General features: G+C 39.3%; 2 protein-coding genes and 1 long non-coding RNA gene across 3 annotated transcripts; 2 read left to right on the plus strand and 1 right to left on the minus strand.

The window, feature by feature from the left end:
- The first annotated feature begins 13442 nt into the window (after positions 1–13442).
- Positions 13443–15277, plus strand: LOC128263872 (putative nuclease HARBI1). Its single transcript, XM_052999144.1, has 4 exons — positions 13443–13490; positions 13784–14183; positions 14242–14344; positions 14406–15277. Exons 1-4 carry the CDS (start codon positions 13443–13445, stop codon positions 15178–15180), a joined length of 1326 nt encoding a protein of 441 aa, XP_052855104.1. The 3' UTR covers positions 15181–15277.
- Positions 15278–15934: 657 nt separating this feature from the next.
- LOC128263862 (uncharacterized) lies at positions 15935–21990 on the minus strand. Its single transcript, XR_008268545.1, has 3 exons — positions 20985–21990; positions 20851–20926; positions 15935–16271 (listed from the first exon to the last, which is right to left on the minus strand). It is a non-coding gene; the product is annotated as an uncharacterized LOC128263862 (long non-coding RNA).
- On the plus strand, positions 16581–17076 carry LOC128263861 (ARL14 effector protein-like). Its single transcript, XM_052999132.1, has 2 exons — positions 16581–16794; positions 16844–17076. Exons 1-2 carry the CDS (start codon positions 16596–16598, stop codon positions 17005–17007), a joined length of 363 nt encoding a protein of 120 aa, XP_052855092.1. The 5' UTR covers positions 16581–16595; the 3' UTR covers positions 17008–17076.
- Positions 21991–26104: the final 4114 nt, after the last annotated feature.

A 26104-nucleotide genomic window follows, 5' to 3' on the forward strand; every position in this document is an offset into this window, starting at 1 on the left:
TGTAAATTTTATGTGTCGTGATATTACTGTTTCCCTTCATTCCCTCGAATACTTGCCTTTGTTGTTCCAGAAATTTGCTGATCTCCTCCTCCGTCGGTTCCGTATCGTCTGTGCTCTGCCCGGGTTCTTTTTCTTCTTGTGTTGTCTCCGCCTCGGTGATATCTAACTCCAGGTTGCCGCATTGGATTCTTGTGCGAGTTTTGGCCAGAAAGTCCATTCCTAATAATATTCCTCCTGTCACCTGATTTAAGATGAGAAAGTCCAACTCGAATTCTTCTCCTGCGAACTGTATGTTGGTTGTAAAATCTCCATCCGATCTTTGCTTTGATCCGTTCGCCAATGTTATTTCTGTCCTTCCCTTCCTCCATTTTCCATATTTTCTCAATTTGTTGTATCTTCTCTTGCTGATCACACTCCGTGAAGCTCCTGTGTCCACTGTTCCTTTTGCTTTTACTGGTCCGATTTTTACTGTGGCCAATATTTGAAATCCGTCACAACTTAATTGTTCCCATGTACCTGGTATTTGTTTTTGGTCCTGAGCCGCCAGCGTTATCTGCTCAGGCCTCTGGCGTTTCCCGCTCCAGCTCTTCAACAGTCCGTTGTTCTTGTTCCATTTCGGCCGCATACCCAGCAAACAGTCTTGGGGGGTTTGTGCAGGTTCTTGCGGCGTGCCCTGTTCCTCCGCATCTCATGCAGATTTCCGACGTCAAGTTCTGGTTTCCTGTTGTTATTGGTCTGTTGGTTCCTTCCATTGCTCTATTTCTTCCACCTCTTCTGCCAACCTCAGGAATTAATTGATTTGTTTCACCAGTAGGTCGATCTGGTTAGCTATTGTGTTGAGTTCCTCCGCTGGTGTGTTGCTCTGATCCGTTGCTCCTTTTTCCTTCTTGTGCTTCTCTGCTAGCTCTCCCAGTCTTCGCCTGATCGTCTCCGTGTGGTTTGGGTTCCTTGCGAATGCTGATAGTATCTGTCTTAGCTCCTCCACTTTTCCTGTTGCGTCTAATCCGAACTCCCTTGCGTACTCGACATAACCCTGTACCGGTGTCTTTCTCTTTGCAACCACTTTAACCTGTTCGGGCGCCATGTAACGATCCTGCTTTGCTGAGGTAGCTCAACGGTGTCCAGGTGTTCGTTCCAACATTTATTTATGTCAGGAGTGGTTGCTGGAAGAGTTCGACCCGGTTCCCAGAGTATGACACGTAAGCGGGGTTCAGTGAAATCGAATCGGTATGCGTTAATTAAGAATTCTCGTGTACATACGATAGATAGAGTTCGTGCTGCAGGGGCTCATCCGCCCGTAGGACGCCTGGGACTTCTGCGTCGTCGTTTGGCGTCGTCGTCGCGGCCGGCGGCGGTGGCGGCGGGCGTCCTTTGGGTGAGAAAGAAAAGGCCACGTCGTCCCTCTTGGCTATGCTTATGTCTATGAGGATGAGACAGTTTGGAGGCCGCTTGGGTCTACCAGTTTCGAGCAGAGGGTGGAGGCCGCTTGGGTCTACCAGTTCCGAGAAGAGGGTGGAGGCCGCTTGGGTATACCAGGGTATGAGACGTGTCGCAACCACGAGGGGTCGGCCTTGCCGATCTGATCGGTCTTAGTTCCGGGCGCGCTGGGCCGGCGTTGGGCCTCGGAGAACCGAGTGGTGGTCAGGTCGCGTTGCGGACCGACTCAACCCGGGTGAGAACCAGGTGGGATCGGTTCGGCAGACGGCCGAGGAGCGCCTCGGAGAACCGAGTGGTGGAGTCCCCAGAAGATCGGGTGTCACTAATGACGGTCGGTCTTGGGGTGTGGGATCCCAAAGGTCGGATATCACTGATGACGGCCGGTCTTTCGGGGGGTGGGAAGAAGGGGAAGGGGGGAAAAAGCTAACTACAATGTATTGGGCGGACGGAGTACTAGACCCCATCCCGAAAAAGTCTCCGCAGTTAACTCCCAGAGAAGTTTGCTCACACCAATGCGTAAGCCTTACCTTCTCCGCTCACCGTCGGCCGCAGAGTGAATCTGTATGGGCCACCGGCGCCCTTTTTATATCCCTTCCGGCCCTTGCCAGTCACAATTAGTGTGACTGTAGTTTCCTAATCCTATAGCCAGTGCCATAACGCGTGTGGCTTGTGGTGGCCGTTGGTCAGTGTAACCGTTTCTTTCGCTTGGCGCGCCCGCCCGGATATTTAAATTTGAATATTTCCGTTTTAACTTATATTTATTTCGGCTTCTTGCCTACTTAACTTCTTGCTTCTTGCATTTTACTACTATCTTAATCTGTAACTACTGCTTATGTTTATTATTTGTTTATTCTTATATATTATGTTTATTCTGTGCGCTCCTGAGCGTCACAATTGTTTAAAAATTGTTTGAAAATTTCAATATATTCGCTGCAGTTTCATTTTAAGAATTCTGTAATAAACTGAACCAAACGCTTTGCTTAAATCTAGTAGGGTTAAAAAAGTTATTTTACAATTATCCATTGCTACACGTATATAGTCTGCGATATTGATAATGGCGGTAGTACAGTGCTTACGGAAACCTGATTGAAAATTATTTATCAAATTTTTTGTCATCAAAAATCTATTAAGTAGTTTTTCAAAAATTTTTAACATATACCATCAATACTATCAAATTGGATTAAATTCGTTATTGGTCTTTAATATCGCCATAATTTTTGTAATTTTCCACGACTCCGGGAAGGTAGACATTGTTATTGCAGTATAAAACAAGTGGGTCAGGTGTTTAATTATGTTTGGTAGTAGTATTTTTACAAAGTTTGGATTTATATCGTCAAGTCCCTGTAGCTTTAGATTTAATTTGTAATAACGTCACACTGAGTTTCATAAACAAAATTAAAGCAATTATTTTCACTATCTATTGTCTTTGTTGGTACATTTATATTCAAGAATTTCCTTTACGGTCGTCAAAATCTACATCATCTTTTATCACAGATTTTGTATTGCCAATTCCCTTTTTTCTTCACGCTTAGCGGTGTTGATAAGCCTGTTCACCGTTGTTCTTTCATTTTGGCAGGGCGTATACCAATGCATTTAAAAAAGATAACGAACACAAGTAAAGAAACAAGTGTAGAGCCAAGGAAGATAAAACAACTTTCATTTGTGCATAGGCGTGAGCACCCCTGATTAAGAGTATGCTTTGCCTCTAGTTATTATTTTTATTAAAATATAGTTTTTATGAATTTACTTTGTTATATTAATAGTCAATATTAGAGTTAAGTTGTCCCAGTTGAGTATCTACTGTTGTCAGGTATAATATATTATCCCAATCACAGAGATTGCAATCAGCATTGAATCTAGTATAGGCAATCCTTTTGAAGTCTTTATATGTATATGATTATAAATTATTTTAAGATTTAGCACATGTATACTTCACATTTTGTTGCTTTTTTTTACATTTACATTTACATTTTTCTCACTTATTTGTTTAAAACAATCCTTGTTTGTTAAAAACAACCCATATTTGTTTAGAACAACCCTACACTTGAATTTTAACAACAACGAAATTAAGAAGTTCACAAAAACAGCTTGGGTAATTGAAAATCAAAATGCAAGTGACAAGAAATGCAAAAGAAACGAAAAATACCCCGCGCATCTTTGCATGTTCCTTATTGATCCTTTCATTTGTTTTTCAGGAGTACCTTTTGTTTGATTACTGCTTGAAGTCACAGTGGCGGGCAAAAAATAGCATTGGGAATTCAGAAAAAAAAATTCAGAGCAAAAACACGCTTTGAATGTAAATTATTTAATGTACATATCTATTTTTTCTTTCATTATCTGAAATATTTTTCAAAACAAAATTTTTATTAAAAAAAATTTTTTTTAAATATATATTAATATATAATATACTTTTTAAATTATTTTTTTTTGTGTCTATTTTATAAATTTATAAAATTATATAGATTTTACGAATATATAAAACAATTGCCTAACATTAACTTAATAGGGTATTTCCACAGAGATCCATCCACCTTCCTCCATCCGTTGAAGGGATGGTCCCTAGGTCCATTTGCCGTTCCAAAAACTTCCCAGTTAGTCCGCCGTTAAAATTTGACGGACTTATTAATGCAATAGTTAGCCGATGTTTTTGCGGTGCAACCCTTTTTCCAAGCAGTTCATCCCTGAAAAAAGTGAAACTTCGGTTTACCACAGAGAACATCCACCTTTCGATTTCAGCTTATCTGAACAGCTGTTGCTCGTCAAAACGTAAACAAAGATGGTTGACCTGTTGACTTTGTTTACGACGAGCAATAGCTGTTCAGATCAGCTGAAATCGTCAGATAGAAGGTGGATGTGCTCTTGTGGAAAGAGGGCATATGTAAATATTTTTTTGTTTGTTTTATGTTCTCAGAATAAAATGTGCATATTTCTGCCGCTGCTGTAGCAAAAGAAAATATAAAAAGATAATTTCCTTTTTTTTTTTTTGTTCTTTCCACAGTCAAAGAATTTGTATTTAATAATTAAATTTCATCCTAACGCTAAAAGCTTGGAACTTATTCACTTGCGCTAGTCACTAATTTTTGAAGCGCCAAAACCTTACCGACCATCTCTGAAAGAGTCTACGAAACTAGGCCATTATTAGCCTACTTTTATTAAATTTTCTTCCGAGTGCTCAAAACAAAGAGTAGCATGAAGTAGAGTAGAATGAAGTGAAAAAATAAAGAATTCATTGAATGTGGCAGTTATTATGGTTAAAATGTTATCACAGAATATACAAAATTTTATTTATTAACTATTTTTTGGCATGTCGTTATATAGTTATAGAAAAAATACAATTTAAAGATTAAATTATTTTGTTATGAGCTATAATAACTAGTAATTGTAGTATTTTCTTATTGCAAAAAAATATATCAACAAATTGTAAGCAACTTCACCTGCTCCAGTAATGTTACTAAGCTTTAGCCGCACGTTGCTTGACCATATGTTTCTGTGAACCAGAGGCGTAGTCGCAAGAGGAGTGGGGGCTTGCTACCGCGGGCACAAACTTCTGGGCAGAATTGATTTATGCAACCAATTGTTGTACAGCCACGTGTTAAAAAACATTTGTTGACCGAGGCGTAGCTGTTAGGATATATAAATAAAATATATATAATGAGTTGTCCAATTCTAGAAATTGGTAGTAGTGCATTCTTTAGAAAATTACTTATGCTGAGCTAAAAGTAATTAAAGAAATTGATATGTTAACAAAATCTATAACCAAGACTTATATGATTATATATGTATATATCAAACAGAGAGTTTCCTTTGCACTTCATGCGTAGAGTATCGCCTTTTATAAATATAACGATAAAATCTAGTTTTCCTTGAGAAAGGTCCCTTAAATGACTAAATTAAACAAAAAAAATATATGGTTACAAATTATGTTTTGTCCTCTGCGTTGTGTCCAGCGAAGACTCCCGTGTCCGCCGGTATGGCTAGTAGGATGACTTAAGTTTCCTCTTCCTTGATGTGTCCAGCGACGGCTTTTATATCCGCTGCAGTTGCCAGTAGGAAGATTATGGTGGAAAGTAACTGTACCTTCTATTGCTGGCCTTGGGCTCAGTCAATAAATAAAAGATATAACAATTAACGGCAAGTGCCGGAGTAGTGATATTTATTAAGCGACTTATTGGTTGAGCGCTGCATTCAAAACTGATTACAAATATTCTGCTAAAGCTAAACCTAAACTCGCATCACGCTACAATGTCATGGTCGGCAAGCCGACTCAGCATAAGCGTAACAATAACAAGAAACTCTTGCGACATAACAAAAGTCTCCGGTTGCTGCCGCTGACCATTGCAGCTATAGCGCGCTGATACAAAGTGTTTAGCTCCGCAATTGCGAGAGTTTATTAAACTTATGAATTATCTTATATCTTACAAAGTGTTTAGCTCCGCAGTTGCGAGAGTTTATTAAACTTATGAGTTATCTTATAACTACTCCCCCCTCAAGTCCGTTACCGTCCTCGGTCACGTTAAACCTGCTGATAGCTTCTTGTGCTTCTCGGGAGTCTCGCCTTCTCCTTAACACTTGGAAAAGGAAAAGTGAACCAGTGAGGATAACGCTGAATCCTATTCCAACTCCGAACCAATATTTGGGTGGCCATGACGATGTTATCTCATCTTTGAATCTTTGTATGGTCATTAGGTTTTGAATATTCAACCTATGAAGGAGTGGCATGCTCAAAACCGGGTCGTGGCCTACAATGTTCAGTAGTGGAGACCCCGCGATGCCTGGCGCCTTGTTTAGGACCTCACGTATGTTAACATATTTGGTCCCGTTGACGGTTGCCTGATGCTCAAACGTGATGAGATGCGTGCCGTTTGTTGAAATCTCTGGTCCGCCGTCTGTGCTAACCTTTGCTGCACTTTCGTTGATAATTATTACGCCATCGTCCACCTGGGTGATCGGTTCTAAATGGCTGGGCTGCGTATGGCACATAGCTGTGTCTCCGGCGTGAAGTGCCCGCGCACAGGTGTCGTGTGTCGCCCTTTTGCAAAAGGTGGAATAGGTCGTTGCAGTGCACTCGGTTACTGCTAGGATATCTCCATCGCATTCGGCTACTATGTCATCGTGAAGCTTTAATATTGTGTGATGGTGTGACACGGGGAAGACGGTGATTTTTTTGCAGATGGACTTAACTCTAGGGTATGCTATTAGGATATGGATGATATTTTCGGACTGGAGGACCTTAATAGTCGATGCTTCCACCAGACTAACTATTGGTGTGTCTATTGTATGTTCTACCAAAAACCTCAAATCATTGTTGTCGAAAATAGTTGGATTCACTATGTTTGATTTGGCCAAAGTAACTGTTAACATTAAATTATGAATTTCTGTTATTAGCATTCTGTTTCTGGCCAGAAGGGCCTCGTATAAGTGAGGAGTGTCAACTAAATTCTGTTGTTTGCTTTTAATAATTTGATTGATGGTATCAGTTAGGTTGTTAATTTGTTTCTGGGTTTCAGAGTTTATTAGAATTTGTCTGTTATTTGAGTCGACTAGTTGGGATTCTGTTACTTTTATTCGTTCGAGGTCTGAGGCGTCAGGGGTGCCTGCGATCACTTTGAGAGCTGTCCCCAGAAAATCTAGGCTTCTAGCTATCCTATGGTGTATTTTTAAAACGGACAGAAGACTCTTAATGTGGTCTGTATCGACCTCTAACAGCTTTCTCATATGTGATTGTGGGAAATGTTCGGACAATTTTTCGGTGCTCTCTGTAATTGCTACAAAATCGGACAAGTTGCTTGTGTGTTTTAAGTAATCCCTCTGCTCCCATACTAACGCGTCCCCGTCTATTATGGGAATGTAGTTAGAGTGCGAGTAATCGGTAATCCGAGCGTTCACTGATATTATCATGAGCAGGATTGTGCTAATCATCCTGTAAGACAAGGAAAACAAAATGAGAAAAAATATTGTGCAACTTACTCTATTACTAATCTAATCTTTGTGCGTGACAATGTTGTCCTTATGGACCACCCGCCCCTTTACAAGAACAGACGTTCCTAGGTCTGCTTGTATCTTTTCTTCTGAGCATAAGGGGGACAACTTGTTTCCAAGCCTTTTGTTGTTTTTTATGTATATTTTCTCACCTACCTCGAATACCCTATTCTGTCTGTTAGGACTACATCTTTCGATATTGTCTTCCTGGGCTTTCGTTATTTTTTCTTTAACGATTCGCCTGATATCGTCAGATTCCGAATGTAAGACCTCTATAGGTTTTCTACCGGTGATTGAGTGGAGTGTTCTATTATATTCCACCGTTGCCCTCATTATTAATTCAGTTGTGTCGTCGGCTTTTTTGTCTAATTTCAGACATCTCGCGATTTCGGTTAAGGTGCTGTGAAAACGCTCCACTTGACCATTTGAACTGCTGTGGAGTGGGGGTGCATTTACGACATCTATATTGTAGTTGTTTTTTAGAAGCGATGTTATTGTTTCAGACTTGAAAGCCGGCTCGTTGTCGCAATAAATGGTTCTAATGTTTGGGAATAAGTTTATCAGCTGTAATATAGGGGCTTTTACGTCGACTATTGTTCGGGATATTATTGGCTGAACTACGGCGAATTTTGAGAACTTGTCGATGCAAGTTAGAAACTGTTTTTTATCTGTGTTAAATACGTCGATATGGAGCATTTCCCCGGAGTGGGATGGAATTGGTGTTATTCCAAGTTCTTGCTTTTTGGGGTGCCTATCGTACTTTGCTTGTATGCATACCTTGCAATTAGCGACGATTTCATTGGCTAGCTTGTTCATTTTGGGAAAATAGTAATCGCGAAGGACTTGCTTAGTATTTTCTTGAGCAGCTCTGTGCGCACGATTGTGTTCAGCTGTGATAATCTCTCTTTGTTCGTTTTTGTCAGAGATGTCGGCTACTAAATTCTTACAATGCCAAAATTTTGCTGTGGGGAAATTTAACACGACTTTGTGTTGAAAACTGGCCAGTGTCGGTAAGTCGCAGTGAATTGCATTTACGACATTTGGGTTAATTACCTCCTTAAGCGTCTCAAAAAGGTTACTTTTATCAGTGAAATTTATTAAGTGGCGAGTTTTGCTGCCGAAAAGTATAAAGTTGCGCTTTAATGGGAAACGTGCTTCTTCTAGGACTATTTGGTTCCTGAAACAATTTAAAGGTTTTTCCGTCGTTTCAATTGTGTAGGTCAGGGAAATTTCGCTGTGAATGGTGGCTGCATCTGAGTGGGGCTCATCTTGCAATGCGTTTACGTTTTGTCGTGATAGGGCATCAGCCACGAAATTTTCTTTACCTGGCTTATAGAACATTTTTGCATCATGTTCGTCAATGTAAGCCTTCCATCTTTTAATCTTTGCGTTTGTATTTTTTTCAGATACCGCAAAGGTTAAAGGCTGGTGGTCGGTAAATATTTTTATCTCCTTGGTGCCGTACAAGAAGTTTTGTAGCTTGCCAAGTGCCCACACAATTGCCAGTAACTCACGTTCGTTTGTGGCGTAATTCAACTCGCACTGTTTTAAAGTTCGCGAGATCATTGTAATGGGTCGACCCCCTTGGGACAAAACAGCTCCTATGCCATTTGCGGAGGCATCGGTAGTAAGGTCGAACGGCTGCTTAAAATCGGGATACATGAGGATGACATCTTCTGATGCTAAAATCTTCCTTAATCGTTCAAATGCATCGCGTTGTGAATCGCTAAATTCGATTGCCACCTTACGGGACCTGTGTTTACTAACCGTTCCGTTTTCCCCTTTCAGGATGTCTGTCAAGGGCCTAGCGATTGCGGCAAAATCCTTTACGAATCTTCTGTAGTAGCTTGCTAACCCTAGAAATGATCTGAGACTGTACAAATTTTTCGGTTCGGGGTATTCCTGTATGGTTTTTACCTTTGGTAACTATAAAACCTAGGAATTCGACGCTTTCCCTAAAGAATTTGGTTTTTTCCTGGGACACCCTCATGTTCGCATCGCTTAAGCACTTTAGTACTGTCTCGATGTGCCGAACATGGTCAGCTTCGTTCTCAGAGAAAATTATTACGTCATCAACATAGACGTAACAAATTTTCCCAATTTGTTCTCTAAGAACGTCATCTATGGTTCTCTGAAAAATGCTTCCGGCATTTTTAAGGCCGAAGGGTAGGCGACAGAACTCATATTTCCCGCCGTTTACTGAAAACGAGGTTTTCTCTCGGTCTTGTTCCGCTAGGAAAATCTGGTGGTACCCTGATTTTAGATCAAGGGTAGTGAAAAATTTTGCCTTCCCTAGGTTCGCTAGAATCATGGGAATACAAGGCATTGGGTAGCGATCTGGAATAGTTTTTTCGTTCAATTTCCTAAAATCGATTACCAAACGTTTGTTCTTGTTGCCGTTTGCGTCGGTTCCCTTTTTGTCAACTACCCAAGTTGGGCTGTTGTATGGGGACCTTGATGGTCTAATTATGCCATCCTTTAACAACTGTTTTATTTCGTTGTTTACAAAATCTGCCACACCCATAGGGTGTGGGTACAACCTTGAATACACCGGTTCGTTGTCTTCCGTACGAATAGTGGCGACGACAGAAGTGTTAAAGGGTAGTGCCTCGTTAGAGGTCGAAAATACCTTTAGTTTTCCTAATATCATCTTTTTAAATTCCTTTTTGATGGAATTTGGCACCACTATGTCATTTACATCTGTGAAGTTCACGCTGTCACAGTTGTAGTACTGAAGCTTTTCCGATTTATTCTGGTATTCTAGAGTGCTATTGTTTAAGTTCAATGTCACTCCTGCCTCTGTTAAGAGGTCGAAGCCTATGATGGCATCAAACGTACTAAGCGTGTCTAGTAAGAAAAATGGTGAAATTTTTTGAAAAATTGACATTAAACATTTGTTTTTGATTTCACTGGAGCCGTGTATTGAGCTCACAGTGAAAGGCCTGTCGACTGGAATTACGTTTTTTAGCTCCTTTACGGGCTTTACGTAATTCTTCGCCGCCCCAGTGTCTATTAGGATTTTTAATTTTCTCCCAGCCAGCTGCCGTTCAATGACGGGTAGCCGGGACCTCCAACTAAAAAATTTAATGAATCGTTGTCATATGTTGAGTCGCTGTCGTCATTTATGTTCTCGACTGCGCTTTCGGCTGCATCTTTATAGTCCTCATCTAGGTCGGCCTGGGCACCTTGGACTACATTGTTGACTCGCTGCCGTCTCTGACCTGTAACTCGCTCTGACGAATTTTGCCGCTTCCTAGCTGGTGGACCATTGTTTGTTTGCTGTCTCTCAAAATTGGTGAGCTGCCTGAATCTCGAGGACGAATCTATCTCCATTGGTTCAGGAGCCTGGCCCTGGTCTCTTTTTCTCTGTTCAAAATAAGTGTTGTTATTTTGCCGCTTGGTAAAATGGGGGTTTTTGTCGAAGCTACGGTCGTCCCTATTGTTTTTTTCATGTTTGGGGTGACCGCGGGACCTGATGGCCCCCATTGCATGGGATTTCTCTTCTAGAGCCTTGGCATACGAACTCGAGAACATGCTTCTTTCGATGCTAGACTCTGCCTCTTTCGCTAGGGCTAGCGCAGACGGCAGGTCTTTTGGCTGAGCTGGGAAAACAATTGCCTTTAATGATTTTTTTAGGCCCGAGATAAATGCGTGCAGCGCATCTGCCCTGATTTCTTTGTTCATTAGGTCAGCGCCTTCTTGGTCGTGTGACATAATGATTTTATTAGTTACCAGCGTTAATTTCTTTTCGACTTCGTCATAATAGTCCATTAGACTTGAGTCGCCTTGCCTAACCATCTCAAGCGCTTGCCGCAGAGTGCGCAATGATGTGCGATCTGCGTATGTGCAATCTAGTCTTGCTATAATTGCATCGAAATTCAGCACTGTGTTGTGTGAGACTAGCAGTGCCCGTGCGGGCCCTTTGAGTTTGTTTCTAATAATAGTGACGGCTTGATAATGTGAATTGCTGCCGTTATACGGCCTGAAAAGCTCATATGCGTCATTGGCAGACTGTCGCCATGCCATGTACTCGTCTTGGGTTCCATTAAAATCTGGTATTGATTTTATAATGTCCAAGGGAACGTCGCATCTGATTTCTGGGTTTACAGAAATCCTTTCATATACGTTGATCTGAGGGGTGTCGACACGCAAATTGCTAAGCTGATTCTCGACCGCTTGAATGCGCGCTTGAAAATTTATTTCCTGACGTGCTAACGCTGCGTTAACGGCAGCTGTTACTAAAGCTTGAACCTGTTGTGCGTCCATGTCTGTTTCTAAAAGGCACTGTTGGCTATCACTGTCGTGGTCGGAAATATTAAAACCTTGGTTAGAATTCCAACTATCTTCACTGTCGTACTCTGTTTTAACCTCTCTATAGTCATTTGACCAACTCATCAATCAATCATTAAACCTTCTCACTTATTTGTTTGGTATTCCGATTATTTTTAAATCGGTTATGCAAATTATGTTTGTATTATTTCGGCACAGTTTTTATAGGTCAAATCAAACACTTTAATTTTTTATTTAAATTTTTGGATTTGATGTTTTTTTATAGAACTTACATGTTACATTCCATGTGTGCGTGAGTTCTTAATTAAGTTGAGCGCCAATTATGTTTTGTCCTCTGCGTTGTGTCCAGCGAAGACTCCCGTGTCCGCCGGTATGGCTAGTAGGATGACTTAAGTTTCCTCTTCCTTGATGTGTCCAGCGACGGCTTTTATATCCGCTGCAGTTGCCAGTAGGAAGATTATGGTGGAAAGTAACTGTACCTTCTATTGCTGGCCTTGGGCTCAGTCAATAAATAAAAGATATAACAATTAACGGCAAGTGCCGGAGTAGTGATATTTATTAAGCGACTTATTGGTTGAGCGCTGCATTCAAAACTGATTACAAATATTCTGCTAAAGCTAAACCTAAACTCGCATCACGCTACAATGTCATGGTCGGCAAGCCGACTCAGCATAAGCGTAACATCAACAAGAAACTCTTGCGACATAACAAAAGTCTCCGGTTGCTGCCGCTGACCATTGCAGCTATAGCGCGCTGATACAAAGTGTTTAGCTCCGCAATTGCGAGAGTTTATTAAACTTATGAATTATCTTATATCTTACAAAGTGTTTAGCTCCGCAGTTGCGAGAGTTTATTAAACTTATGAGTTATCTTATAACTTACACAATCAGAATTTATAAAACTCGAATCTTCTTCTACCAACAAATTTCATATGGGAAAATATTTTGACTTTTTCTACTTTCCGTAGCAAGTCAATGATGCGGCCATGTCTAAGCAGACTATACGCCATTGTAAAACGTTCAGATAAAATTGTAATCGTTATCCCATATCATTCATAAAGTTTAAAGTTTTTTGGATGGATTCATATAAAAAAATCAAAACCATTTCGCTTGGCCATTTTTTTAAAAACAAAATATGTTTAGCTTTTGTTGAGTAATAGCCGGATTCCACTGGCCCATTAAAACGCATTTAGCCGAATGCGAATTTATTTAATAGCCTGATTCCATTGGTGCATTAAAACGCATTTAGCCCAATGCGCATTTATTTACACAGGGAATCCCATAAGGCTAAATGCCGCATTTAAAATAAATGCGATTATTAAATCCGGTTAAAAAACCATTCGCCACGAACGTTTTTAGAAAAAATACCGATATTTAACGATATTTTGTTCGTGCCACCACTACAACAGCTGTTTTCTATATGCAAGGTTGGCGCAATTTTTGTTGTCTTTTGAATGTAAAATCTAATTTGTATAAAAATGACTGGAAACTAGAGCGCATGCTGCAAATTCTGCTCGCAGTACCACAATGCATTACTGCTGGATCTCTGGCATAAAATAACTCCCACATATACGGGGATCCTTGCCCTTTTTAGAAACTGTGGTGGTCTCCATTGCAATCTCGTCATAACAACGCAATCAGCTTCTCTTATTATGCCATAAATAAATGAGATTAAAAATCATTCGCCCCGAACGTTTTTAGAAAAAATACTGGAAAATACTGATATTTCACGATATTATGTTAAATGCTACTCCGAAATGTGATTGGCACGAACAGCTGATTTGGGTTTGTTTACATTTAATTTGTCACGAGTGAAAACAAAGAAAATTTAAAATGAGTGAGTGCAGTGAAAATTTAAGGGATCAGCGAATATATGTCATGCTATCGTGGGACTCGCAAATTTGGAGGAGGAGGAAGATGAGCTGGCGAAGGTGTTCCAGGGATTTGTTGAGGAAATCGTACTGCCACCGCAGTTGTTAAAAAAAAAAGCGAAAGTCTCCATGCGTATTGGCGTCTGTAAGCAACAAAATTGAATAATAATTAATAATTAATTATAATGAATCTATTTAAAATTAAAGAATCGTTATGGTACCTTTTGGGAACGGGACGTGACTGAAAACTCAGATGCCTTATTTAAGGAAAGTTTTCGCGTGGAGAGGGAACACTTTAACACCTTGGTGGAACAGCTGCAAGGCCTTAAGAAAAAGGACACCAACTTCAGGGACGCCATACCCTTAGACAAGCGAATAGCTATCGCCTTGTACACGTTGGGGTCGTCAGCGGAGTACCGCACTGGGGGAAAACTTTTTGGAGTGTCGTCTTCCATGGTTGGCAAAATTTTGCATGAGTTCTGCTTCGAGCTGTACCGGGTGTTTGCTCCAAAATATTTGCCCCGTGAGTTCCTCACACAGGAGAAAGTGGAAGAGTGCGTCAGGGGATTCGAAGCTCATGGATTCCGGCAATGCTTTGGAGCAATTGGTAAGTAAAGTTATGGACGCAGAGTTAATTGATATAAATCTTATAACTATCCTCGAAGATGGTAGTTATATTGAGATTCGCCCAGCCGCCGCCGAGGACATCGACTATTACAATTATAAAAGGTGGTATTCGACTTTCCTTTTTGCATTGGTTGATTACAGGTAAGAAGATTTTAATCCTTATTTACTGAATTTGTTATTGATATACTTTTTTGCCTCATAGATACAGATTTCTGTATGTCAACGTGGGCTGCTCGGGCCGCTGCCACGATTCCCAAGTTTATGAGTGTCCAGCGTTGAAAAGTATTGTGGACAATACTGATCTATTTCGAGCCAACTCCAAACGCATAAACGAAACAGATGTGCCTGTTGTTTTGCTGGGCGACTCGGCATTTAGGTTTTCAACAACCTTGATGAAGCCGTATCCTTTCAGCGTCGCTGCCACTGAGGACGAAAAGGCATTTAATTATGCGCTTTCCAAAGCAAGGAGGGTTGTAGAGAACGCCTTTGGACAGTTGAAATCCCGCTTCCGCAGGATTGGAAAGGGCCTTGACAACCGATGCGATAAAACATCGAACATTATTTTGGCATGTTGTGTTCTACACAACTTTTTAAACGAGAAGAACAGTGCGATTTTGGAAACCTGGGCGAATATAATCGAAGAGAGGCCACAGCCTGAAGAATCAAATGCTGCCAACTACTGCGACAACGAACCAGAGTGCATTAGAAAAGCTATTATTTTATTTGGAAAATTTAATACAACTATTATATATTTTGATCTGCGTTCCGCTTTTCGATCCTCTCCAGCGTCTTTTCGATCCGCTCCATTACTTGGAGACGCCGATCCCCGAGCTCGATCAAATTCTGGGACATGTTCACCAGCTCGTCGGTGCGCCGATTGGTGGCTTCCACCATGGCAGCTTCAAATGGGGTCATCTCCGGCTTGTTCGGACGTCGACGTTTCGAGGACGACGAGCCGCCTGGCTAAATACACTTGAGCCATCCAAAGACTCGTTCTCCAAGCCCTGGGAGAGAAAGGCATCCCCTTCTAGGGATTCATCGGTTATGAACGAGCTTTCGCATTCATAAATGGGATTCTCATCTGAGGAAAGAATGAATATTAAAATCAATCCTTTTTCCACGTATTAAAGGTTTTAACACACCAATGCTTTGTTTCATAACTTGGAGTACGTTGATGGACTTAAAACCCCCCAAAATGCGGTGTGCTTGGTCAAATCGTGCCCAATCGGATGGTGCCTCCTGTCGTTCCCTTCGCTTTTATGTCGTCTCTAAAAATGGTTATGTTTACTTTAAAAAAATTCTGTAAAGAAAATTATATGTACTTGCTTGTATTTCATGGTGAAGCTATCAATTTTAGCCTTAACTTCTTTCCATCCAACTTCCAAAAGGCCGGCCTCATTTAACTTTCTAGCAATCCGGCTGAAAATATGCGTATTCTTATGAGCTGAGCGCAAGCCAGGTATGTTTTCCTGCCACAGGTCTAAAAGAATCGCATTGTGGTGCTGAGACCAGCAAGGGTTCCTTTTCCTTTTGTTTTGACTCATCTACAAGATAACAAAGTTAATATTTTTAGAAATTTTATAAAAAAACAAACAATACTTACCTCGCCCAACAAATTTAAAATCAGCTGTTGTTGTATTTTTTCTAAAAACGTTCGTGGCAAATGGATTTTAATCGCATTTAAAAATCGCATTTATTTTAAATGAGGCATTTAGCCTTATGGGATTCCCTGTGTAAATAAATGCGCATTTGGCTAAATGCGTTTTAATGCGGCAATGGAAGCAGGCTATAAGTGCCACCCCTTCAACAGCTGGTTTCTATATGCAAGAATGGCGCAATTTTTGATTTCTTTCGAATGTAAAATCTTCTTTGCATAAAACCGACTAAAAGCAGCACCACAATACATTACTGCTGGATCTCTGGCAGGAAATAACTACCACATATACGAAGATTCTTGCTTCTATTTTTGAATCGTAGTGTTCATCTTTGCAAATCCGTCAAACAACACCTTCAGCTCCCTTTCCTTGACGTCCAAGTGGGCAAATGCCCTGGTCGCATTATGGATGTCCTGTTGGGCATTAAAAATATCCGTAAACTCGCTCATATTCATGATTTTAAATTCATTTAGTTTTTTATTTGCGAAAATTCAAAAGTAAACAAATCCAGATCAGCTGCTCGTGCGACTCACATGTCGGAGTAGCATTAACTAAATGCTAATGCGCCAATGGAATCAGGCATATTTAAAAAGTCCACTAATGCGGCAATGGAATTAGGCTTAGTGTGTTCGCACTATTAGTGAACTGTATGGTATATTAACATTTTTAGGTCGCGGTCATAATGGCTTATTTGTAAAGTATCGATGTCCTAAACGATAGTTTTGTTGTCCGTAGTAATGAGTTCATATATAGATCCTGATTATTCCATAGGACGCAATTTGCGGCAGAGACAAAGGAAAAAATGTATCTCCAACGACGAGGCGAAATTAGATTCAGAAAAAAATAAAAGAAAAGGAAAGAAAAAAGGTCAATATATGGGAAAAAATGGTGCATATGACGAAATCGGAAATATTCGGTTCAACGGACTGGACATTTGTAAGTGCCAGGCAGTGTTTAAAATTTAAAATATAACAATTTTTTTCAGGTGATTGTATGAATAAAGATTGTGATGGTTGCTGGTATGAATGCCGAAGTTGTGGCTCTACTAGGTGTGGTCCTCAATGTCGCTCAAATCGAAAGTTTTTCTATGAAGGAATTGCATACGATGGAAAAGACTTATCTATACATAATAGATATATTCCCAAATGAAATTGACATAAATTGTCTTAGCCTAACAATATAACAAAATAAAAACGAACGAACATTACTTTATACTAAGCTTAGATGTACTCATTATATTCATTTTTAAAATTGTCGATATATTTGTACTTGTAGACGTGATTAATTTTTTATGTATATTTGAATTTAAATAATTTTGAACGCATACAGACTAATACTTTTTCTTCAATTTTTTACTTTAACTACATTGCAACAAATCGAGGTCGAGAAAATGTACATTGGTTGACTATATACAGTGACGAACTTAATTATTGGCACAGTTGACATGTAACTAAGATAATTAATCGAAACAAATTTTATTCATATATTAATTAATTAACAACAAAACCAACTTTAGTTCATTCTTCTATCACTTTTCTAGTAATTATAAAAATTAAATTTATAAAAAAACACATGATTTTCTTTGAACAAAATTATTGGCACACCTTACCAGAAATGGTAAAAATAAACATAAAGAATCGTTTAAAAATAAAAATTAATATTTTGTGTCTAAGCCCTTATGCTTAATGACTGCCTCCAAGCGCCTGGGAACCGAAGAAACTAAGTTTTGGGTAGTTTCTCCGCCAGTGCCACCTTCAGCTGGGCGTTTGTGGATATAGCTCGTTATTTTACCCGTCGATCAAATTCTTTCCACAAATGTTCGATAGGGTTTAGATCTGGAGATTGAGGCGGATGCGGCAAAGTATGTTTTACATGATGTGCGAGCCACATACGGATATCATAAGCCGTATGCTTTGGGTCATTGTCGTGTTGAAAAGTGAATGTGGCTGGTAAGTTCAACTTTTCGGCACTTTTTTTTAGATTTCTGTTAAGGATATCTAAATAATACTTTTTGTTCATGATTCCTTCAAAAAATTCAAGTTCGCCGACACCAGCGGCGGATATGCAGCGCCATACCATGACGACTCCACCACCATGTTTCAAAGTCATAGCAAGGTTCTCTTTACGGAGTTCCGTATTGGGCTTTCTTCAAACAGTTTGGCGGCCATCAAATTAAACAAAATTTGAATTACTTTCATCGGAGAAGATTACATTGTTCCAAAAGTCTGTTGGCTTACTCAAATGTAATTTTGCAAAGGCTAAACGCTTCTGCTGGTTGACTTTGGAAATAAGTGGTTTTCTTCTTGCAACGAGGCTTTTGTAGTTAGCTTCGTGCAGTGTCCTCCGAACCGTAATATGGTGAATATCTTTTCCAAATTCATTTTAAACTTCAGCTGCAATCTTTGTTGAAGAGATTTTTGGGTTCACCTTCACCTTCCTGGCCCGTTCCCGGTCAGTCAAAGCTTTGGGTCGACCAGAGTGCTTAGCACTCTCCAACGATGAGGCTCCTTTGCCTTGATTATGCAAATATAAAATTATTTTTCCGTTTAGATTCAGTGGCTTCCTTTTGTTTGCCGCTCATTTTGATAAAATTTGATCAATTTTGTTAAAGAATAAGGCACTTCGTGGTTTTTAGCTTGAAATTGTATAGTCACGCAATTCCAAAAATAAAGTTAACGGGGCTTTTGATGAAAAATTTAGCCATATCTATGAAATTTCGACAAAATAGTTCACTATTACCTAAGTGTGCCAATAATTTTGATCAAAAAAAAAATCAGGTGTTTCTTTATAATTTTAATTTTTATAATTACTAGAAATGTGATACCAGAATGAAGTAAAGTTTGCTTTGTTGTAAATTTATCGATACACATGAATAAATTTTGTTTTAAATTTATATCTTAGTTTTTAGTGGAGAAAAGCAATGTTAAACTGTGCCAATAATTAAGGTCGTCACTGTAGGTGTAAGGTATATAATTTCAGCGTTTCCGACCCTTAAAGTATGTATATTCTTGATCAGCATCACAAGGAGAGTCGATCTAGCCATGTCCGTCAGTCCGTTTCTACGCAAACTAGTCTCTCAGTTTTAAAGCTAAATATAAGTCGGAACGAGACGGATCGGACGACTATAGCATATGAAAAAAAGTATAAGTTTGCTGTTTTTTAATTTTTTTTTTAAAGTTCTTCGACGTATAGTAATGGTTAAATATTTCAGAATTACGGTTTAAGTTTCATCAAAATCTGATGACTATAACATAAAGCTCCCATGGAAACAATAAAAATATTACGAAAAAAATTAAAAAAATTGTACTTCTCTAGTTTGTAATTTTTTTTGTAGAATTTCTTTTTGACTAATTAATAATTTGACAGTTCAGAACAACGCTTTTAATTTTAATTTTTTAAATCGGATAACGATATCATATAGCTGCCTTAGGAACTATCGAATAATTGAGCTGCAAATGTTTTTAAACATATACGCATATTATAATTTTAATGTTTTCAAGAATATTTCATTTTTGCAATAGCTGCAAGGGTATATAAACTTCGGCTTGCCGAAGTTTGCTTCCTTTCCTGTTTAATTTTTTTTTTAGTTATCCGACAAATAGTAATGGTTAATTATATTAGAGTTACGGTTTAAATTTCATCAAAATCAGACTACTATAACATAAAGCTTCAATAGGAACAAAAATATTTAAAAAAATGTTTATAAATGTAACTTTTCTATTTTAAAATTTTTTTAAAATCTTTTTTACTTATTAATAATTTGAAAGTTCAGAATTACGCTTTTAATTTTATTAAAATCGGAACTATCGAATAATTGAGCTGCAAATCATCATAGCTTTAATGTTTTTAAACATATACGCAAGTAAATTATAATTTTAATGTTATCAAGAATATTTCATTCTTGCAATAGCTGCAAGGGTATTTGAACTTTGGCTTGCCGAAGTCTAAATACCTTTCTTGTTTCTATTTTTTTTTATTCTGAAAATATTATATATTAAAAGCTTTTTTTATTCTGTTTATCTTAGTTGAAACAAGAAAGGAAGCAAATTTATATAAATATATAATTAAATTAAAAATTCTGAGTTACTATGTCCAAAAGAATAAAAAAAAATTTTTTTTGATTAGAGAAGTTACAATTTTTGTGTTTTCTTTTATATTATTCCGATTGTTCCCATGGAGGCTAGATTATATAGACGAAATGTACTTGTATAAAAACATTGAGGGTTTGAAAAGAACCGTATTCGCGTCGTTAAAGAGCGACCTTCAGCCAAGCGCTAGACCTAAAGTGGATAGCTACATGGCCATATTGCTGCAACAACAAAGTAAGTTCTTTCAGCGCCATTCTAAAAACGGAACATTTTCCTTCTCCACGCCGCCTGCTGCAGTTTCTTTACCGGAAAACTCATTGCCGAAAATACGATAAGACCGCCCAAGGCAAACCGTGAACTCCTGCTGAAAACTTTCATGGGACTGGCTGCTGTCCCCAACGGCGAGGAGTCTAATCTACGCAAACCAAATAATGGCGCCAGTGAAATTATTCGTGGGTTAGATGGGATTGGAGTAATTCATCTTGTTTTAGCCAAATCGACGCCGACCCGAAAAGGAAGTGGATAGAGGACACCAGAGGCTAAGCATTACCAACCGTTTAAGGCTTGTTTAAATTTCTGGATGCTGCGAGGATTTTGAACAAAGCCAAATTCGAGCCTGGCAGTACCACGGACAAGCCTGCCAAATCAAAGCGCACACTTATTGCACACTTATAGATATGCTCGCAATTTCACAGTTTGAACACTGAACAGTGGCGAAAAGGAATGTCGCTTTGCTTTAATTGTCTACCGTCTGGCCACCGATTCTCACAATATCAATCGAAACATTCGTGCAACATACGTGCTGATGGAATAGAATCACGTGCTACGTTTACCTATTAGTTAGTTTCGACAGGACAGAACAGGGAAAGAAAAAGAGATTAAAATGGAAATCGAAAAGTATAACCTTCCACACAACCTGTTGGTCCAGCTCAGATGTCTGTAAGCGGCAGTATCCCCACCCTTCCAGTGAGATAAGTTGGCTGGAATAAGATGGTTACATTTTTTGCATAGAATGTTTAAAAAATATTAAATACATACCATAAATGTAATATGTTTCAATAGTTTGAAATACCATTAAGTTTAAATCGCTTTCATAGTGATAGAACTAAATAAAGTTTAGCCATACTTTTTATAATGAGACACCAGCACATTACAAAAATTTAACTAGGTCAAAGCTCAGCAGGCAGCGTAATAAGTAGGGCAAAGAATACAAAAAGGTAAACACAAAGATCGCAAAGCTCTTATCGCCTCTCGATGCGTGACTGCATGCGTTAGAAAGAGAGAGTAACACTAGTAGAATAATGCGTAGGCCAAAATAAAAAAAAAAACAAAACTGCTCATCAGAAGAAATGGAAGCGAGAGCGAGAGAGAGGCTTTAGCGTTGTTCTGTATCCGTTCACTCTTTGCCGATATGCCTAAAGGGCATAGTCGAATTCACTAAACACTTTTAACCAAATAGTCATGGGAGCATCTCCATTTAATTTAAATTTATTATTATATTTCATTTACATGGTCGTCAATCCAACGGCGAAAGATCTTTCTCCGACGGCGACAGCTGATCAAAAAGAATTATGTTAGATTAATTGGTGAATGTGGTTGTTGTTTGACTTTTCTTTTTTTTTCCTAGTGTTTTCAGATGATATTAACGCGAACGTACAGCTATATTTATTCTTATTGGGTTTCAGCACTAACCATACAACATATAGACTGGTCATTTCAAATTCAAATTCGACTTAATCCGACAAAGGCAATTAAAAAAAAATCATCGTCTTTTCCATTTCTCTTTGATCGTGCGGCCATCTAAGTCCAATTTCCCTTTGTGCATATCAAGTTACAAGAAATACATAAGTACATTTGGCCGTACGTCAAAGTTGCATTCAATACATCGCAAAATAAGTTCTACGCAGTGAGAGGAATTCATCGAAAAGTTTAATATGTGCAAAATATGTTCCAAAATATAGTGAAAATTAATCCCGATATTATTTTCAAGTGTTCCGCCAAAGTTGGCCCATAACTTCTTCAAATTATTTTTTTTGTTGCACTGTGTTTCTCCCTCAGTTAAAATATTATATATACAAATGCACATATATCCATTCATACATACAACTTAATTTCTACATCCTACACCGAAAATATTTCGACACCTTAAAGTTTTCCGTCGGTCAAAATATAAATAAAAAAATAAAGTTTCTAAAACCAACGCGAAAAACTTTATTATAGTTTCCAGTGTTTTTTTTATTTCGTGGAATTGAAATCGCAAGTGTACAAGTAAAGCTTCTACATATAAGGTGCTGCCAGGGGACCTTTTCGTCACGGCTGCTGTCCGACTCCAGTCAGGGTATGGACCAACTTGCCAGCTCCTGCAAGGGAATTGCCGGGGTATCCACTGTCGAAGCCGCTCCAGTTGTGGAGCAAGGAAATGGAGATTAGGTTGGGTATCTGGGTACCAGTTACTAGCCTTGTGGCTTAGCAACAATAAATAAGAAGATCAGCTATAGCTGGTGTAGAAGTTTATTTAAAGCTTCTGCTTGCTTTACGTGCCAAGTACAACTAAAACTAGGTTACAAAAATAAGTATACTTAAACTATGCTAAGAGAGAGAGAGAGAGAGAGAGAGAGAGAGACAGAGAGAGAGAGAGAGATAAAGAAATGAGCATAAGCTACCAAGTGTAGTCGGCCAGCCGACTTAGCATACGTGATAATGCTGTATATCACAGCAATTCACCTGCTAGCTCAGCGCGAGGGTAACTTGTTTTTTATTCCCCCCTTAAGTTTGACCGTCCAGGGCAATGCCAACCATTGTCGGCCATCTGGATCTCCGTTGCAGTTCGTTGCCTCCTTATTCATGGGTAATGGAGGTTTGAGCCTTTGAAGACCAGGAGCCACTGCAATAGCCACAACTGATTCTTAGATGACTCGTCAACTTTCGTCAGTATTTATATTCGACGCCTTGGAGGACCTTTTATTTCATTCGTGGGCATCCTTGCTGCGTAGACGTAATGCCGAGTCATGTGCAATGATATTGTTAATGGAGAGACAACAGATCCTCAAATTTATGCAGACACTTCACGAAGACATAAATATCTCGGTGTTGATAGCTATTGCCGATCGTTTAAAGATATTGAAAGGCAGATCGCTCGCACATCTTCTCGGTCCTTCATTGGTTTTGTGTCTTGCCAGTTTTTCTTGTATCAGGATCGCTCTCTCTTCACCATTGTAATCGATGTGATATTATTTGGATACATGTAGGATTCGGTCAAACTCCGGCATACAGTCGACGAGTGGAAACGTTTTGCGATATAGCTAAGTATGCAATTAGTGGTTCGCCAGTCTCTTACGGCCAGAGTTCCGTTGACGCATTCAGCTACAGTGTCGCCTATTTGTTGCAGCACGGCGCTCTTATGCGCCAGCAGATTTGCACCCTTTAACGGACAGACTAAAAAATTACTGTGAAATGTTCTGAAAATTATAACTTTAAATCGCTTTGGCTAAAAATAAGCATTTGATTCTGTGAGAGTAAGCATTAGAAACCGCATTCAATTCTTGGCCAACAGCGTTTCACGTAAGAGTCATTTGCATCGAGTATGCCATTCCTCCTTTTCCCTTAAATTCTTTCATAAGCTTCATTCAGTGTTTCTGTGTTCAAGTTTACTAATTTATCCTAACTTTCAATAGATATGCGATTATCTTAAATTGTCTCTGTGGACCACCCTCCCCTTTATAAGAACAGACGTTCCCAGGTCTGCCTGAACTTTCTCTTCAGAAAATAAAGGTGTTAGCTTGTTGCCTAATCTCTTGTTGTTTTTTAGGAACACCTTTTCCCCTATCTCGAATATCCTGTTTTGTCGGGAAGGGTTATTTCTTTCTAGTTGAGCTTGCTGAGCGTTTATTAACCTGTTCTTGATGTTTTCTTTAAACTCTTCACTCGAAGCGTGAATTGCGTCTATAGGCTTTATTCCAGTAACCGAATAGTCCTATTATATTCTACAGTCGCTTGCATAATACTCTCAATTGTATCTTCAAACTTCTTTTCCAACTTTAGGCACCTTGCGATCTCTAGTAAAGTGCTGTGGAGGCGTTCCACTTGCCCACTTGACGAACTATGCAGTGGAGGTGCGTTGACAACGTCGATACCAAACTGATTTTTTAAGAGCGACCTAATAGTTTCAGAGTTAAACGCTGCTTCATTGTCACAGTAGATTACTTTGGTTTTGGGAAAGACGTTTACAAGCTGAACAATAGGGATCTTAATATCCGTTATTGACCGAGATACTATTGGCTGAGTAATAGCAAATTTAGAAAACTTATCGATGCATGTCAAAAATAGCTTTTTATCAGTAGCAAAGACATCGATGTGGAGAATCTCACCAGCATAAGATGATATTGGGGTTACACCTAGCTCCTGTTTCTTAGGATGTCTGTCGTATTTGGCTCTATTGCAGACATTACAGTTCACTATTACCTCTGTGACCAGCTTAGCCATTTTTGGGAAATAGTAATCGCCGAGAATTTGCTTAACATTTTCTTGTGCCGCTCTATGAGCGCGACTGTGTTCGGCTATAACTATCTCTTTTTGTTCGGTCCTGTCAGTTATATCGGTCACCATTGTCTTACAGTGCCAAAATTTTGTTCCCGGAAAGGTTTTTACGACCTCATGCTGTAAATAAGCCAAAATGTGCAGATTGCAACGAATCGCGTTTACGAGGTTTGGCTGAACCAACTTTTTTGCCTCTTGAAGTGCTTCATCATCGTGAGTGAAATATATGTGATGTTGCACCTTTTCGCGAAAGAGTACAAACGTGCGCTTCAAAGGAAACTACGCTTCCTCCAGAATTATTTGGTTGCTGAAGCAATTGAGCGGCTTATCTGTAGTCTCGATGGTATAGGTCTGAGACACTTCGCTATGTACAGTAGCGGCATCAGATGAACTCATTTGTAAAGCATTCAGGTTTTGCCGAGACAAGGCATCAGCTACGAAATTTTCCTTTCCTGGCTTATTGAAAACTTTGGCATTATGCTCATCAATCGCTTAATTTTTGCGTTCTTGTTTCTATCTGAGACCGCAAAGGTAAGCAGTTGATGGTCGGTGAAAATGTTTATATCCTTGGTGCCGTACAAAAAATTCTGCAATTTCCCCAACGCCCACACGATTGCCAAAAGTTCTCTTTTATTAGTAGCGTAGTGTGACTCGCTTTGTTTAAGAGTTCGGGAAATCATAGTGATCGGCCTACCTCCTTGGGATAAAACAGCACCAATGCCATTTGCAGATGCGTCAGTGGTAAGGTCAAAAGGCCGTTTAAAATCGGGGTACATAAGAATTACATCCTCAGACGTTAAAATGTTTCTCAAGCGCTCGAATGCGTCACGGTGTATTTCATTAAATTCAATTTTGACGTTTTTCGAGACATGTTTGCTAACCGTACCGTTTTCGCCTTTAAGCAAGTCTGTCAATGGTCTTGCGATTGATGCGAAATCTTTGACGAATCTTCTATAAGAAGAGATTTTTTGGTTCGGGGAACTCTTTTATGCACTAACCTTTTCGGGGTCTGACTTTGTGCCTGCCCTAGTTACTATAAAGCCCAAATATTCGACGCTTTCTTTAAAAAATTTTGTCTTCTCGCGTGATACTCGCATGTTAACGTCATGCAGGCATTTTAATACCGTGTCTATGTGCTTAACGTGATCGAGCTCATCCTCAGAGAAAATGATAACGTCATCCACATAGACGTAGCAGATTTTTCCTATCTGGTCCCTTAAAACGTCATCTATTGCTCTCTGAAAGATGCTTCCCGCATTCTTTAAGCCGAAGGGTAGACGACAACACTCATACGTCCCGCCGTTAACTGAAAAGGATGTCTTCTCACGGTCCTGTTCCGCAAGGTAAATTTGATGGTACCCTGACCTTAAGTCTAGGGTGGTGATCAACATTGGGTAGCGATCAACAATGGTTCGCTCATTTAATTTGCGAAAATCAATTACCAGCCGCTTATTCCTGTTGCCTCTGGCATCAGTTCCTTTTTTGTCTACAACCCATACAGGGCTGTTATATGGGGATCTTGATGGCCTAATGATGCCATCTTTCAGCAATTGCTTAATTTCGTTATTCACGAAGTGCGCTACTCCCATAGGGTAAGGGTATAATTTTGAATAAATTGGCTG

This window comes from Drosophila gunungcola, unplaced genomic scaffold (assembly GCF_025200985.1).
Source record: "Drosophila gunungcola strain Sukarami unplaced genomic scaffold, Dgunungcola_SK_2 000024F, whole genome shotgun sequence".
NCBI lineage: Eukaryota > Metazoa > Arthropoda > Insecta > Diptera > Drosophilidae > Drosophila > Drosophila gunungcola.